Source organism: Crotalus tigris, unplaced genomic scaffold, assembly GCF_016545835.1.
Source record: "Crotalus tigris isolate CLP2741 ecotype Arizona unplaced genomic scaffold, ASM1654583v1 scf7180000021329.891317, whole genome shotgun sequence".
In the NCBI taxonomy this organism is placed as follows: domain Eukaryota; kingdom Metazoa; phylum Chordata; class Lepidosauria; order Squamata; family Viperidae; genus Crotalus; species Crotalus tigris.
The window spans coordinates 420,019-437,320 of NW_024098456.1; the positions used below are offsets into that span (position 1 = coordinate 420,019).

The following is a 17,302-nucleotide window of genomic DNA, read 5'->3' on the forward strand; positions in this document are numbered from 1 at the left end:
ATTTTAAGAGGTCAATCTTCTAATAAAGGACTTAAGCCTGATTTCAAGTAAAAAAAAAAACACAAAGCATTATAGCAGCAATTATAATATGTAAAACTAATGCAGGGTATTTATATATACATATTTAAACTAATCAAAATGGTATTGCATGTCAGCATTTTAACAACTGGATATTTTTCATAATAGCTCAAATGGGTCTATTTGCTGGTGTCCCATTGATTATGTTGACCAATGATAAAATGGTCACAAATCATTGGACAACATTCCTTCCTTTATCAGTCCATCATGATAGTGTTTTAGAAATGATATGTACATTATTATTATTATTAATAATAATAATAATAATCTGGAAGACTGTTGTTGAAATTTCATTTTTACAGAATTGGCAGACCAGAATAAGAAATGATAAATTGGGTCCAGGATTTTAAAGATATTATTCATTCATGACAGGGAGAAATCTTATAAATCTATCTTGCATATCTTGCATAGTTAAAAATCTGATCAAAATGATCTCAATATATACTTGAATTCAAACTTTATCAAACATTGATACATTGACACAATATTTACTTAAATATTTTGACACAATTACAAGAGAGTGAGAGAGGGAAAGGCAGAGACACACAGAAAGAGATAGATTTAAATAGAAAACATGTTAATTAGATTATTTTTGGATTACTAAATTTAAAATGAAGATTTAATATTATTATGAATTGCAGATATTATTCTGTCTTTCACAGAAAAGGAATATCTATGTCTACCTAACTTTTGTCTGTCTGTCTTTCTGACCATCCATCCACCCATCCATCCATCCATCTATCTATCTATCTATCTATCTATCTATCTATCTATCTATCCATCTATCTATCTATCTGTGATTTTTTTTTATGGTACAATATAAAATCTATCATTTCTTTAAAGAGATCTCTAGTGTATACTTGTTAGATCAGAACTGGGGAGAACTAATTGGAGTTCATTCCATTTGGAAAGTTTGTTGAATTACTTCCAAGCAATCATTCTCTCTTAGCCAAACTTACCTGCAAAGATTGTGGAGTGGAAAAACAGGAAACGGGAAACAGGAACATATGGAGTTTAGTTTGGTAATTAAATAATTGAGACATTAAAAAAAAACTATTAAATCTCTGAATACAAGAAGTCACACTACAATTAAACTCAAGTTATTTCAATCAAATATATTAAATGCAAAGAAATCATAGCTGCAAATACTAAATCATAGTTGTACCATAGTTGTTATTTTTTTTAAAAAAAGAGATGAGTGACTGCAAAAATGTCATTTAATTCTTATTTTTCTAGTATTTTCATGAGAGCCTTTTGTAGATCCTTGTTCCTAAAGCTATAAATAATAGGATTCAAAACTGGTGGCAAAGCAGTGTACAAAACAGCAGAAAGCAAATCCACAGATGGAGTAGAGAGTGATTTGGGTCTCATATAGGAAAACACTGCAGTGATAATAAATAAAGAAAAAACAGTTAGGTGGGGAGTGCAAGTGGAAAACACTTTATGCCTGCTTTGAACTGTTGGCATTTTCATCACTGCAGAGAAGATATGTATATAGGAAGCAAAGATGAATGCAAAAATAAAAGAATCCAAAAAGAATCCAACAAGTATCACCATTTTACTAACTTTTGTATCTGTGCAAGAAATCTTTTGTAATTGAGGAATGTCACAGAAATATTGGACAATCACATTGGATCCACAAAAGTTTAATTTAAAAGTCACACTAGTTTCTAACACTGCATGAATCAGATTGCATATGAAGGAGATTGCTACCATTTGAATGCAGGCATTCCAGTTCATGATCAGCCCATAATGCAGAGGACGACAGATGGCTACATAATGGTCATACACCATGATGGTTAACAGAGCAAGCTCACCACCAACAAATGTGACCATTAGAAAGACCTGAGTGACACATCCAGTGAAAGAAATCCCTTTGTTGTTTGTCAATGAAACAGCTATGGATTTTGGAACTGTTGTGGAGATGGAACAAATATCTAAAAGGGAGAGATTGACCAAAAAGAAATACATGGGAGTATAAAGGTGGTGGTCAGCTGCCACTACTATTATAATGAGAAAATTCCCCGTTAAGGCTGTTATGTAAACAATAAGGAACATCACAGAATGCAACATTTGCAAATCTGAGTCATCAGAAAATCCCATCAGAATGAACTCTTTCATAGAAGATTGGTTGGTCATTTCATGTATTTGAATCCTGTAGAAAGTAGTTAAATGAGTTAGTGAAGAATATATTTTTTATAACATTTCTCCCTCCATTTTATAAATTTCTCATCTAACAATTTGGAATATTGGAATATCAATAGTGCATCTGATGTAAAATCTATTTTTTATTATGTAGAAACTGCAGCAGAAGATAGTTACGTAGTCACTGAGCTCAAGTAAAATGTACAGTGTACAGTCACCATGTGCTTTACATCTTAACAGTTTTTAACTTTCACAACTGTCTCAGGAAACTCTCATCAGAACATCAAGGAACCATAGATCTATAAAATAGATGCTAAGCACTGCCATTTACTGCTGATTAATTCTGTAGTTTTGTAATATGAAATGCATTGTTACAATGAATTCCGTCAGTGTCTTATAGCCCATATTTCACCAACATTTCCAGCTTTGAGGACTGGCAGGGATAGTTCATGTAAGAGACCGGCAAACATGCATGTGCAGTTCCATTTGCATGAGCAGTATTCACATACAGTATGCCTGCCATTCATGTACTAATGCACACACTCACCGGCCATTTCCATAACCCAGTTGCAAACCCCTCACAGCCCTCTAGTGGCCACGGCCCACAGGTTGGGGACCCCTGCCATAGCCAACAAATTCTAATGAACTTTCATATAAATCACTTATCTGCAGTACTTTAAAAACAGTTCTTCTCACTATCAACGCTACTGCTTCTTAGTAGAAAATAAAATTATATATTGAAATGTTTAATATTGATTAATTTGGCCCCAGGCTGAGACAATTTTATAGTTTTTCGATGTAAACAATAGAATTGTTTTGTATAATACTTGACCAATCAGAATTCAATCTGCTTGAAAGATTAGAACTTAAATATTCAGGTGGCAACTCAATTTTTCTATTATATATATAAGTGGACCAAGAAGAAAAGTTTCAATTCATCACTCCCATCCTATTATAATTCAAATTCTAACTGTCTTTTTCATATTTTATAATGCCAGGACTATTTGCTTTGCTACATTGTTTAAGGCAAGGGTCCTCAAAGTGTTCAATTTCTATCCCTAAGTTTCAAAGTTACTATTAATTAAATATTATTTATGAAATTTTATTTACTTTCATATGATAGATAGATAGATAGATAGATTTGAACCATCATTTCTCATGCACACTTTGTCTCTTTCTTTCTTTCTTTCTTTCTTTCTTTCTTTCTTTCTTTCTTTCTTTCTTTCTTTCTTTCTTTCTTTCTCTATCTATCTATCTATCATTGGCAGTTGTGAACAGATAATATTAACAAAATAGGTTATTCCTATTTCAGTAAAAGTATATATGGCTCAGTATACATGGTCCATAAGTGGGTGAAAGTGGCAAGAAGGTGACAAGCAACAGGGAGAAAGCAGAACTATTTAACTTGTTTTTTGCATCTGTCTTTACACAATCTACCAAAAATAGTGCCATAAAAAACAGAATAGAAACGCAAGTTAAGATAAGTAAGAAAATGGTAAATGAGCACCTGTCCAGCCTAGATGAGTTCAAATTACTAGGATCAGATGGTTCTTAAGGAACTTGCAAGTGTGATCTCTGAACCATTGAACTATATTTTTCAAAAATCCTGGAGCACTGAGGAACTACTGGATGACTGGAAAAGAGCTGATGTAACTCCCATCTTCAAAAAAGGGGAAAAAAATGGATCCAGGAAATTACAGACCTATCAGCCTGACCTCAATACCTGGGAAGATTCTGGAAAAGATAATCAAACAACAAATCAGTGAACACTTAGATAATATTAACAAAATATTACTAAATTACTATTCCAGTAAAAGTATGCAATGCTCATATTGTATTCATACCTAAAATAGAGCACTCTTTAAATTTAAATGTTACAAGTTTACTGTTAATAAATGTTAATAATTACATTAAACTCAATGTTACTCTTGGAAAAAAATGTTGAATATCCTTAAACATTGGTCATTCTTGGTGATAAAAAGGATTGTACTTACTTGTGTTGTTCTGGAAGATCAATGAACCATTTTTTGTTATAATCTTACTTGTGCATTTAAATGTAACAGAGAGCAAGAATATTTTGTCACTTTTGTTTTTCTGCCATAACTCAGAGAGTAATTCACTGGGGATCATCACAATTCTATGAAGAAGCATTGTTTTTCCCACTGGTCTTGGAAACTACATTATGGAATTACACTTGGTTTCTTAATTGCACAACATTTATTAAACCATGAAAAATATCATGGACTTTTTGCTTCATTGTATCAGATTTAGGTAGATTTTCATTCTTTCTGTTCTCTAGCCTAAAAAATCTGAGAGCTTTAATGAGGAAAATAGTTAAATTGTCTTGTCCAACTTTGTGCTCAGTGCAGAATTTACTGCAGCATCAAGACAATACTCCACCCTGCCACTGATGTTGATACAAAGGAATTATGAGAAAATTAATAGCAATAGCAATAGCACTTAGAATTATATACTGCTTCATAGTGCTTACAGCATTCTCTGAGTGGTTTACAGATATCAGCATATTGCCCCAACAATCTGGGTTCCCATTTTACTGATCTCAGAAGTTGGAAAGCTGAGTCAACCTTGAAATGGTCAGGACTGAACTCCTGGCTGGGATGGGAATTCTAACCATTGCATTCTAACCACTGCACCAACATGGTTCCAGTGTGGTTTAAACCAATTAGACCTCAGGAAGGAGGTAAACATTGACTGAAAATGAAAACTATGATGGCAGGAATTCCTGCCAATGGGAAATTACCCATGCCCAAGCTACAAACTTTCAGAGGAACCTCTATAACATTATTGAGAAGACCTGAGGTCTTTTGCTCTATTGTTGAACATCAATAGATCACCCATTGCACAAAGCAGAGCTGAATCAGGAAGAGTAGAAATGATTCCAATGGAATAGTCTTGAAGTATTGATAAGTGCATATCAATCCTTCTAATTTAAGTATCTGAAAGCAGATACTGTAGTAACATAATAGGATCAATAATTATTGTTAATCCATGTTTCTTCTTTTTTAAACAATTATTACTGTTTAAATTTTCAGTTATGTTTAAGTTCAAAGTTTTACTTTTTCTCCTGAATAACTCTCCTTGTCTACATTCCCAATAAGTCTTCTGTTCTGGAATATTGATAAATATCTAAAATGGTGGAATTTCTTCCACCAGAAACCATTTTCAATTCAGAATGGAATGACATTCCCAAAAAATACAGGCCCATCACATGGGAGTCATTGTGAACTCACAACAATTGTGGATTTTCAGGTGGTGGCACCAGCATGGGGATGTTCTTTCACTTTGGCTGGTGCATCTATTGAGGTCATACCTTGAGCTGGAGATCCAGAGAACATTAATTTGTGCTGTTATCATGACCCATGTTTTGGAGCACTATTCAGCAACTGTAATTTATACAAAATGTAACTGCTCATCTGTTGGAAGATAATGGCAACTACAGAAAGAATACAGGTAATCCTCAAGTTATGACCATAATTGAGCCCAAAATTTCTGTTGCTAAGTGAGTTTTGCCTGATTTTATGACTTTTCTTGCTATCATTATTAAGTGAACCACTGCAGTTGGTAAATTAGTAATATGGCTGTTAAGTGAAACTAGTTTTTCCATTGACTTTGCTTGTCAGCACATGATCCCTAGACAAGGCAACCTTCATAAGTATAAGTCAGTTGCCAAGTGTCTGAATTTTTATCATGTGATCATGGGAATGCTACCATGGTTACAAATGTGAAAAACAGTCAAAATTACTTTTTCGGTGATGTCGTAACTTTGAACAAGCACTAAATGAACTGTTGTAATTCAAGGACTACATGAAGTTCTCTGGACCAGCAGTATGTTTCTGAGTATGAATTTAACCTATAAGGTCTCAAAAGATTGGTTTCTATGTATTTTCAGAATTGCCTCTTTCAATAAAATGTATCCATGGAACTCTTGATATAGTGGAAACATATTACCAAGTAAATAAAAAAAACTTTATTATCTTAAATTTTAAGATGGAATAGCTGACCTCTGAGGTCCCTTCCAATCCTAGCATTCTATGAAAACAGAACAAAGACTAATAGTTAGAAATTACGAAATACAGATATTTCATGCAATTGTTGGTTGAATAATACAAAAATGAAAAGAAAATATAGATGCCTGGAAGAAACCTCACAGTTTTGTCCTTATGTATCAGCTTGAATTAAAACAATTCTAAAAACAGTTTCATAATAGTTTAGCAGTTTCAAAACTGATGTTTAATTACTGTAAAAAAGAGAACAGAGCTCTGATTTTAAGAAAAACTATGTCTGTATATGGAAGCAAATCTTGAACTGAATTATACTCCATAGATGATTATCAGGTTAAATATATCTCTATTTGTTTATCAAATGTATTTGTCAAATTTCTATGCCAACTCTCTAGCTTCATGTCTACCTGGAAAACACAGATTATTTGGGTGAAATGGAAAGAAATGAAATTTTAACTTTGCAATTTGATAACTAGATTCATTTATTGATTACAGGTCATGTACATTATGATTTAACTTAATTGAGAAGTTTATTGTACTTTTTGCTTGTATCTGAACTGAAGAAAGTCACGTTACTCTCTTTTACAAGTTCTTTCCCCTTTTTGATTGCACCCCCAATTTTGCTTTTTTTCCTTTCTTTTTCTTCCATTTTAGCTTCTTTTTGGTTTTTGAACTTTGTACTTTTTTGTATTTTGTACTTTTTTCACATGCAATAAAACTTTTAAAAGAAACAACTGAAAAATAAAAGATGGTGTGAATAACAAACAGGGAACAAACCATGACAAAATTAAAGCTAAAATCAGATCTTACTGATATATGAAGACATTTTAGATGTTGATGCATATTTCCATAGCTTATGAGTAAATTCTCTCATAAGAGAGAAAGAGATAGATAGATAGATAGATAGATAGATAGATAGATAGATAGATAGATAGATAGATAGATAGATAGGTGGGTGGGTGGGTGGGTGGGTGGGTAGGTGGATGGATGGATGGATGGATGGATGGATAGATAGATAGATAGATAGATAGATAGATAGATAGATAGATAGACAAAGAGAGAGAGGAGGAAGGAGAGATTAATATATTAATTAGATCCCTACATTTGAATTACAAACATAAAGAGGTCTGTCATTTTTTAAGAACTGTAAATATCTTTTTACAATGTAACACAGAACAGAACTATCCATCTCTCTCTCTCTCTCTCTCCCTCTCCCTCTCCCTCTCTCTCTCTCTCTCCCTCTCCCTCTCCCTCTCCCTCTCCCTCTCTCTCTCTCTCTCCCTTTCTCTCTCTCTCTAATATTTTGTTATATTTCTGAATAGCCCCTTTTTTCTCAAAGAAGAATTTGACCAGTGTATAATTAAACATGAAAATATAAAACACGATATAACAGTTAAAATGCTAAAGTTAAAATTTTGAGTTAAAAATATAAATTTCATTAAGGAGGCTAAAATAATTAAACCTGTTAAAAGTTTTTTAACAAAGGCAAAGGGAGGTTCCCAAGGTACTAACTTAAGTATAGTGAATAATTAAGATGTTAGATAAGGTGGGAGATCCAAATTCAGATTGATTCTCATTTGTGAAAGCTTATTGGGTGACTTCAGATCAATCATTCTTTCTTTCCCAAATCTACTTAAAACCACTGATTTTGTGAGAAAAACAGGAGGCAGAAATACTATGTATGACACCTGCCGGTTCCTGATAGAATGATGGGGTTTATGTTTAGTAGTTAAACAACTGAAATATTTATAAAATATATTAAATTTTTGAATACCAGAAGTCACCCTCAAATTAAAATCAAGTTATTTCAATGAAATATGTTAGTCATGAATACAAAGAAACATAGCTGCAAATGTAAAATCACATCACAGTTGTATCATGCATATGATTTTCTAAAAAGTTAGTTGCAATTGTGCCATGTAATGCCTTTTCTTTTCAGCATTTTTATGAGAACCTTTTGTAGGTCCTTGTTTCTGAAGCTATAAATAATAGGATTCAAAATTGGTGGCAAAGTTGTGTACAAAACAGCAGAAAGCAAGTCTACAGAAGGAGTAGAAAGTTATTTGGGCCTCATGTAGGAAAATATTACAGTAGTCATAAATAAATAAAGAACAGTTAAGTGGGGAGTACAGCTAGAAAAAACATTATACCTGCTTTGAACTGTTGGCATTTTCACCACTGTGGAGAAGATATAGGCATAGGAAGCAAAGATGGATGTAAAAATAAAGGAAATTCAAAAAGTACCCAAGAACAAGTATCAACATTTGGTTGATTTTTGTATCAACCAAAGAAATCTTTTGTAATTGAGGAATGTCACAGAAATATTAGTCAATTGTGTTGGATGCACAAAAGTTTAATCGAAAAGTCATACTGGTTTCTAACATACCATGGATCAGATTGCATATGAAGGAAATTGCTACTATTTGAATACAAGTGTTCCAGTTCATGATCAGCCTATATTGCAGAGGATGGCAGATGGCTACTGGTCATAAGCCATAATGGTTAATAGAGCAAGTTCACCACCAATAAACATAACCATTAGAAAGGTCTGAGTAACACATCCAGCAAAGGAAATCCCTTTGTTGTTTGTCAATGAAACAGCTATGGATTTTGGAACTGTTGTAGAGATGGAACAAATATCTAAAAGGGAGAGGTTGACCAAAAAGAAATACATTGGACCATGGAGATGATGGTCAGCTGCCACTGCTAATATAATGAGAAAATTTCCCATTAAGGCTGTTATGTAAACCATAAAAAACATCACAAAATGCAACATTTGCAAATCTGGGTCATCAGAAAATCCCATCAGAATGAACTCTTTCATAGAAGATTGGTTGGCCATTTCATGTATTTGAATCCTGTGGAAATAGTTAAATGATTCGTCAATTTGTGAAGAATATAAATTTCACAACATTTGCCATCCAATTTTATAATAGCTCATCTACCAATGTTGCAAGGTTGGAATATCAATAATATGGGTCCCACAGCTAGCAAATTCTAATCCATCTTTCTAGAATCCATGGTTTACTGCAATAGATTGTTTAACATCTTCTCCCTGTTGACCCTTCTCCTTGTAAATAGAAAAAATAGAAAAAAAAAGAAATATGTAATATGGATCAGTCTGGACCTGGACTCATACAATCCATGAAAACAATTATATCTGATGTACCCATGACTCTAACAGTAATTATACAAATTATTACTAACTTGTTGGAAAGAAAAGAAATTATTTTATATAATCAAATGGCCACTTTGTTTTCTAAGGTACATATAAGTGATTTTTTTCTAGGGGTGGGAAGGAATCTTTCAAAATCATTATTCTCATCCTATTACACTTCCTATTCTGACCATCTCCTTCATATTTTATACTGCCAGAACTTATCTGTTTGCTTTGTGACAGTGTTTAAAGCAAGCTTCTCCAAAGTGGCCAGTATGGATCCCTAAGTGTCATTGGGTACTATTAATTAAAATAGCATGTATTAAATTTTTTTCCTATAATAAAATTAAGGAATTTGATGAACATTCTGAAACTTCCTGAAAGGACTGATGAGCAGAAGAGTTATCCCTGTTTTAACGCAGTGTGAATGATCATTAGATAATTCTCATTGTGTTATGAATCCAGCATTGGGATGCAGGATATGCTTGATTCTTCTTACACTTTTTTTTAAACCATGGTTACAGTTAGATTCAAATCCAAAGAACTTGAGATCAGGATATTTTATAGACTGTACTTACTGTTAGTACAGTAAGTTGTCTGCAAGCTTTTCTCCTCTGATACATATAAGAGACATACCGTTAAATCTTAAGGACTCCTTTTGAAGACCTGTCTCTTTATGTGGACTTTCTCTGAATATTGGATGAATTATTCTTGTTTTTGAATTTAGTTTTTCTACTACCTCTTTTTTCCTTTTATGTATGTATGTATGTATTTATGTATGTATGTATGTATGCATGTGGTAGATAGTTATGATTTTGAAGTTTTTGAAATAATATAAGGTATGAAATGCATTAAATACTATTACTATTACTGAAAATGATAATGTATATGGCCTTTAATCCACTTTTGAGACAGGTTTGCACATGTCTGCAGAGACTGATATTGTTCACACAGTTAAATATATAATAATATAAATCTAATAATGATTTTCCCTATCCCAGTAAACCAATAAATGCCTCATGTTTTATTTATATTTAAAATAGAGCACTAAAGTTTCTCATCGGGTATAATCTTAATAATTACATTAAACTGAACCAAAATGTCAAGCATGGAGAAAAAATAAAAACTAAAAAAGATAGTACTTACCTTGGTTCTCTTCGAAAATCAGTATGACATTCTTCTTGGCTTTGATCTTACTGGTGCATTAATATTTAGCAGGGAAGAAGAACTATTTTGTCATTGTTGTTTTCTGTAATATTTCAGAGTCATTCCTTGGAGGCCATAATAATTCCATGAAGAATCATTGTTGTTCGCTCTAGTCTTGGAATGTTGTTGGGATGTTGTTCACTCTAGTCTTGCATTGTGGAATCACACTTGGTTTCTTAGTTGAATAGCACACATTAAACCATAAAATAATATCACGGGGTGGCTGTTTTTAGACATCAATTTTTGGTTTACTATATCACATTTACATTCATTCTTTCTGCTCTCTAGCATCAACAACCTCAGAGCATTTTGTCAATAAAGAAGTAAAGTTATCCTGTCTAGATCTGCTCAGTGCAGAATTTACTACAACATCAAGGGAATCTCCACTCTGGTTGATAGAAATGAATTGTGATTGAGCTGAAAAAAATAGAGCAACTACATCTCTGCAAGGAGCAGAAATTGACAAGCTGAAAACTGTGATGAGGGCAGGAATTCCTGGCAGTGGAAAATTACTATAGTAACATAACAGGAACAATAATTATTATTGTTTCTTAAGCAATTGCTTATTTTTAATTTTTCAATTTAAAAGTTTACTTCAGTTTAATGAAGGCACAGATAAGGAAATACATGTTCTATTAGTTTCATTTTTTATTGAAATATTACTTGCTTTCCAAAGGCCACTAAAGCAAGCAAAGTTAACCATAAATTCCTCCAAATCTAGGAGATGACCAAGACAACAATTCAGATATCTATCTAAATGTTTATTTCCTTCAAGTCAACAAATCTCACTATTATTTCACCCTTTGAATGAGCAGAGTGTGCTGGAATCCCTAAATATTGCTTTTAAATCCAATCTTGTGTATTGGCATCTACAAGTCTTCCTCATTCTGACTATGCTTATCTTAATCAAGATGGACATCCTGAAATATCACAATGTTGTAAGTCAATTGTCTTTCATTAAATCTTTGCACCTTATCTGCCTGGTTCCTACTAAGCAAACTGCATAACTATAATATTTGTACAAGTAATCTTTTTCCTCAGAAAAATAATCATTGTTTAAAGATAAAGATTTCCCCTGTTCAATCATGTTTGATTCTAGGGAGTGGTCCTCATCTCTGTTTCTTAGCTGAGGGAATCAGTGTTGTCTGAAGACACTTCCATGGTCATGTTTCCACTAACTGGAACCTATTTATCTACTCACATTTGCATGCTTTCAAACTTCTAGGTTGGCAGAAGTTGGAACAAGTAATGGGAGCTCATGCCATCACACAGCACTTGGGTCTTGAACCTAGGCTGTACGTTTTCCAGCTGACAACTCAGAGTCTTTAACCACTGAGCCATTGCACCCATTGTTTACTCTCCCAATAAGACTTCTGTTCTGGAATATTTCTAAATGTCTAAAAAGCTTTCCTCCTTTTGTATACTAAAATTCTATTCCTTATGTTAAACACTGCTTTCTCAGAAATAAATTTTAACCATTCTTGCAAGTCAATTATTCCCTTTAAATAGAGTCTGGATTGTAATATGTAAAATCTTCCAAACATGGAACAGCTATGATAACACCAAAACAGGAGTCTTCATTAAGAATCAGAGCTGGGGTATGCATATTATGTCAAGTCACAGATCCAGAACATGCAATTTCTAATCATAGGTAATCAAGCTGGAAATCAGAAGAGAATAGGCAAAAACAGAAGTAATGTGCTAAAGAAGGGTAAGAAAAAGTCAGGCTCCTGGTGAAAGAGCAGCAGAAGTAAATGGGCTGCTTGAACTCAGGATATCATCCTCTCTTTGTATATTTTACTATACTGAAAAAAATCTCTTTATCTTTCTCCTATCTATCTTCCATTTCTTAAATTACATTAAAATGTTATATCTATTAAAGTCTATTATTTTAATATGGCAGCAATTGTCTACAGAGTTGCATAAGAACATGGATTTAAACTTACATCATCATCATCATCATTATGGATCATCGCAAAGTCAGCGATGGATTTGGCATTTTGTCTATCTATCGAGTCCTTACCCGGGACCTGGGATAGGCAGATGTGGATGTTTGATGTTATTACAGATATTGTCGAAGGATGGAAGCAGTTCCTAGTAAGGCTGCCTTTTGCAATTGACTAATAGCGAACTTGTCAATGCCAATGTTGTTCAAATGGTGCTCCAGTTGTTTTGGGATTGCACCCAAGGAGCCTATTACTATTGGTATTACCCTTGCTTTTTTATTATTATTATTATTATTATTATTATTATTATTATTATTATTATTAATAATAATTTTGGACAAATGGCTGTCTAGTCTCTTCTTTAAAACTTCCAGTGTTGGAGCATTCACCGCTTCTGGAGGCATGTTGTTCCACTGGTTAATTGTTCTAACTGTCAGGAAGTTTCTCCTTAGTTCTAGATTGCTTCTCTCCTTGATTAGTTTCCATCCGTTGCTTCTTGTCCTGCCTTCAGGCACTTTGGAGAATAGCTTCACTCCCTCTTTTTTTGTGGCAGCACCTGAGATATTGGAACATTGCTATCATGTCACCCCTCATCCTTCTCTTCATTAAACTAGACATACCCAATTCCAGCAATCATTCCTTATATGTTTTAGCCTCCAGTCCCCTAATCATCTTTGTTGCTCTTCTCTGTACCCTTTCTAGAGTCTTTTTTACATCGTGGTGACCAAAACTGGATGCAGTATTCCAGGTGTGGCCTTACCAAGGCATTGTAAAGTGGTATTAATACTTCATGTGATCTTGATTCTATCCCTCTGTTAATGTAGCCTAGCACTTTTGGCAGCTGCAGCACACTGCTGGCTCATATTTAAGTGATTGTCCACTAGGACTCTGAGATCCCTCTCACAGTTACTACTATTGAGCAAGGTACTCCCTATACTATACCTGTACATTTGGTTTTTCTTGGCTAAATGTAGAACCTTACTTTTTTCACCACTGAATTTCATTTTGTTAGATAGCGCCCAGTGTTCAAATCTGTCCAGATCATCCTGTATCTTATTTGCTGATATTCTGCCTTGGTTATGTGCCCCTCTTTCCACTTTTTATACCTGTCCTTTTTAATCTTCCAATTTATCAGAGAGTTCTTTATGGAGCCATGCTGGTTTCTTTTTAGAGCTGTTATTTTTCTTCTTTGTTATTATTGTGCTAGACTGGGCTTTTATTATTTCACTTTTCAAAATTTCCCAAGCTTCTTGACTTGTTTTCCCCTTGAGGATTCTCATCCATGGAATCCTTCCCAAGCCCTCTCTAAGTTCATTGAAATTAACTCTCTTAAAGTCCAAGACTCTAGTTTGATTGTGTTCTATTGCTTGTGCTTCCATAATGTTGAATTCCAATATTGCATGATCACTACCTCCCAAGGTTCCTGTGGCTTCAACACATTCTATATTTCATCTCTGTTAGTGAGAATTAGATCCAAAATGGCTAATCCCCTAGTTCCCTTCTCTACTTTTTGGGAGACAAAGTTGTCTGCTAGGTTTGTCAGGAATCTGTTTGATCTTCCACTTGGTGCAGAGTTTGTCTCCCAGTTGATGTCAGAGTAGTTAAAGTCCCCCATTACTATTGTGATGTGCTTCCTACATACCTTAGTTATCTGACTAGCAAAAGTTCATCTATTTCCTCTGTTTGGTTGGGTGGCCAATAATATACACCTATGGTAATGTCATTTTCCCCCTTTTATATTGACCCAAATGCATTCAGGACAGTTTTCATCATTGTTGTGCTCTATTTCTGTAGAGATGTAGCTATTTCTTACATAGAGAGCAACTCTACCTCCTCTTTTATTTGGTCTGCTTCTTTTAAATAATTTAAATCCCTCTAGCTGTGTGTTCCATTTGTGGGTTTCATCCCACCATGTTTCGGTAATGGCAACAATATCATATCTGCCCTTTTTAACCTGAATTTCTAGTTCACCCTGTTTGCTGTTCATACTCTGTGCATTGGTTTATAGACATTTGAGTCCTTTATGACTGACCCTGTGTTTACTTTCTACACAACCTGTGTGATACCTGAGTTCCCCTATTTTCTAACCACCTATTTGGTTAGTGCACTTTCTATGGCACACACTATTAAGAGCTTGATTTTGCTTGACAGCAAGGTTGATATTCTTGTACACACATACATCTATATTACTTACACTGATAGCCCTATAATTTTTAGATTGCCGGGGACAGGGATGTTCTGTATCAATTAACTCACTGTCCCTGCTGTTTAGTTTAAATATTCCTCCAGAAAATCTGTGAATTTATTGCCAAGTAACTCAGTCCCTTTCTTTGATGGATGCAAACCATCTCTTTTGTACATTTTTTCATTGGACCAGCTACAGACATTGTGACTAATATAACCAAAGCCTTCCCCTTTACACCTCCTTTAGCCACTTATTGAATTCTGCTATATGTTGGCCTTTTCCATTTTACTCCTTATACACTGGTAAAACTTCTGAAAAAGTAAGCCTACCGCCTATTCTGCTAAGTTCCTGCTCCAAGCTCTGAAAATCATTCTGCACAGAGAGTGCATCTTTTTGGGACAGATCGTTAGTGCCAAGATATACAACAGCCTCCACATCACAGTCCTTGCTGGAATTCTTGATTATTTTAGAAATACACTTTTTGTCCCTACTGGCAGTAGCACCTGGAAGACACCTGACCTCTTTCGAAACTTTTGTGTCCTTATAATTGAATCACCAACATAATTGAATCACCAACCAGAAGGCGGCTTCTCTTTTTGGATGCCTTTCTGTTCTTGCATGACTGTTGTGTAATACTTGATTCGCACTTCTCCCTGTTGAAAACAAGTTCTTCATCTCAGAACACGATCCCTTGCTCATTTGAGTTATCATCACAAATACCTTTACCTGTCTCCTTAATGTCTCTATTAAGGTCAGCAAGGGCACTGTATCTGTTGTCCAGCTTCATGTTTATGGTTTACAGCTCTCACCCTGCCAGATCCCATGGTTGTCCACACTGCCCTTTTCCTGCAGGATCTTTGTGGTGGAGGGGGCTGATAGCAGGGAAGCTATTACCATTTCTAATACCTTAATATTAAAAACTGTGTTATGCAATTCACACCTTTCTATTTAGAAATAAAATCTAGAAGTTTAAATCTGTACTAAAATTGTACCTGAAACAGTATCTAATGCCTTTAGAAGAAGAGAGTATATCTCTCAGTGTGTTCTTTATTTACCAAAGCATATATTGGATAAAGCAAAAGGAACTGATACTATTCCCAATGATGTTCTGTAAAGTTACATCATAAAGTTGTATTTTATAATAATTTGAACAAACTTTATGATCTTTTGTCTAATTTAAGCAATGAACAGTTTTTGACATGGCAATGACATGTAACCTTCAGTTCAGCCACCTGCCTAGAGTACATGAAATTCCAGGAAATTTCAAATCATATTTGGAGCTTTCTGATGGTTTAAAAGGAAGAGACAAAGGCAGTGGTGGGATTCAAATATGTGAACAACCAGTTCTCTGTGTTGATGCCACTTCTGGAAGTTCATTATGGACCTGGGCAATAAAAAAAATAGCTACCGGTTCTGCCAAAGTGGTGCAAACCAGCTGAATCCCACCACCAGACAATGGGCTACTAATTCCTTATCTCTTAGTGTGTCTGATGGCACAAAATGTTATCAAATGTCAAACAGAAAAGAGAAAAAAGAGAGTTTGTGTTCTGATCTTCTGTAGGACATTCAAGAAAATATTCATGAATATAAAGTTAAGAGGTGACTTTCAGATGTTAATACTGATTAACATCTGAAAGTGTTAATCTGTCGTTAATTAATCTGTTGTTAATTCTTATATATAACAACAGATTGAATAAAAAGGTAATTATAATTATGTAATTAATTGTTGTAAAACTAGATATATTTTATTTTCCTTTAATTTTTATGTCAAGAATTGCTTATATTTTAGTTTTTCTCTAATCTCCGAAAAGATAATTATCTCATATGATAATTGCTAGATAACATTTGGTCAATGTATGTGATTGCAAGTGCAAAATATTTTGTTATGTTTGATTAAAATGAAAAAAGAACTTTCAATATGAAAAACTAAAATCAAATGTGCAGATGCTTTTTTAAAAAAAAATATGTGTGTGTGTGTGTGTGTGTATTAGTAGCACGCTATTCAGGATAAATATACCAAAATCATATTATTGCCTAGAATACTACTCAGAAACAAAATTTATCAATGGGCAAGCAGAACAATTAACTTGACCCAGACCGCAGCATTTAAAAACTAATCAAGTAGCAAATGAGAAGAACATTGTGAAGGAAATGCAGAATTTATGTCAGGTAATATATCTCAAATAATTTTCTTAAAAGAAACTGTTTAAAATAATGACAAGTAATCACATTTAACTTGGAAAAAGACTTTTACATAATTAAATCATTTTTATCTTGATACTTGTGAAATGTGTTAATTCAAAAGATTCTTGATTCATCCTACCTCATCTGTGTAGATAGAATTTGTTAATTTGAAAATATTTAAATCTACCCATCTCCAAAATGACTCAGAATGGCTTATATCACAAAAGAATAAGAAACAATAAGCACGTGAACAAAAAAAAGTGCATGATCAGACAGAAAAAAACTCCATGTCATACATGAAATATTTATGATAAGAGTTCCACAGTCACTCTGCTACAGAACTGGAAAAATTGTCAGATGTTTAAGGCTTTCCAGAAGA

The 17,302-nt window shown here is 33.9% G+C and overlaps 1 protein-coding gene and 1 pseudogene across 1 annotated transcript; both read right to left on the reverse strand.

Annotated features, from left to right (window-relative positions):
* Positions 1-1,259: 1,259 nt before the first annotated feature.
* LOC120320332 (olfactory receptor 14A16-like) lies at positions 1,260-2,282 on the reverse strand. The gene has a single exon (XM_039369959.1). It carries the CDS (start codon positions 2,215-2,217, stop codon positions 1,303-1,305), a length of 915 nt encoding a protein of 304 aa, XP_039225893.1. The 5' UTR covers positions 2,218-2,282; the 3' UTR covers positions 1,260-1,302.
* Positions 2,283-8,145: 5,863 nt separating this feature from the next.
* Positions 8,146-12,571, reverse strand: LOC120320341 (annotated as a pseudogene).
* Positions 12,572-17,302: the final 4,731 nt, after the last annotated feature.

What these genes read in the sequence shown, in the direction of transcription:
- LOC120320332 (XM_039369959.1), bottom strand. Translation starts at nt 2,217, where the DNA reads ATGACCAACCAATCTTCTATGAAAGAGTTCATTCTGATGGGATTTTCT.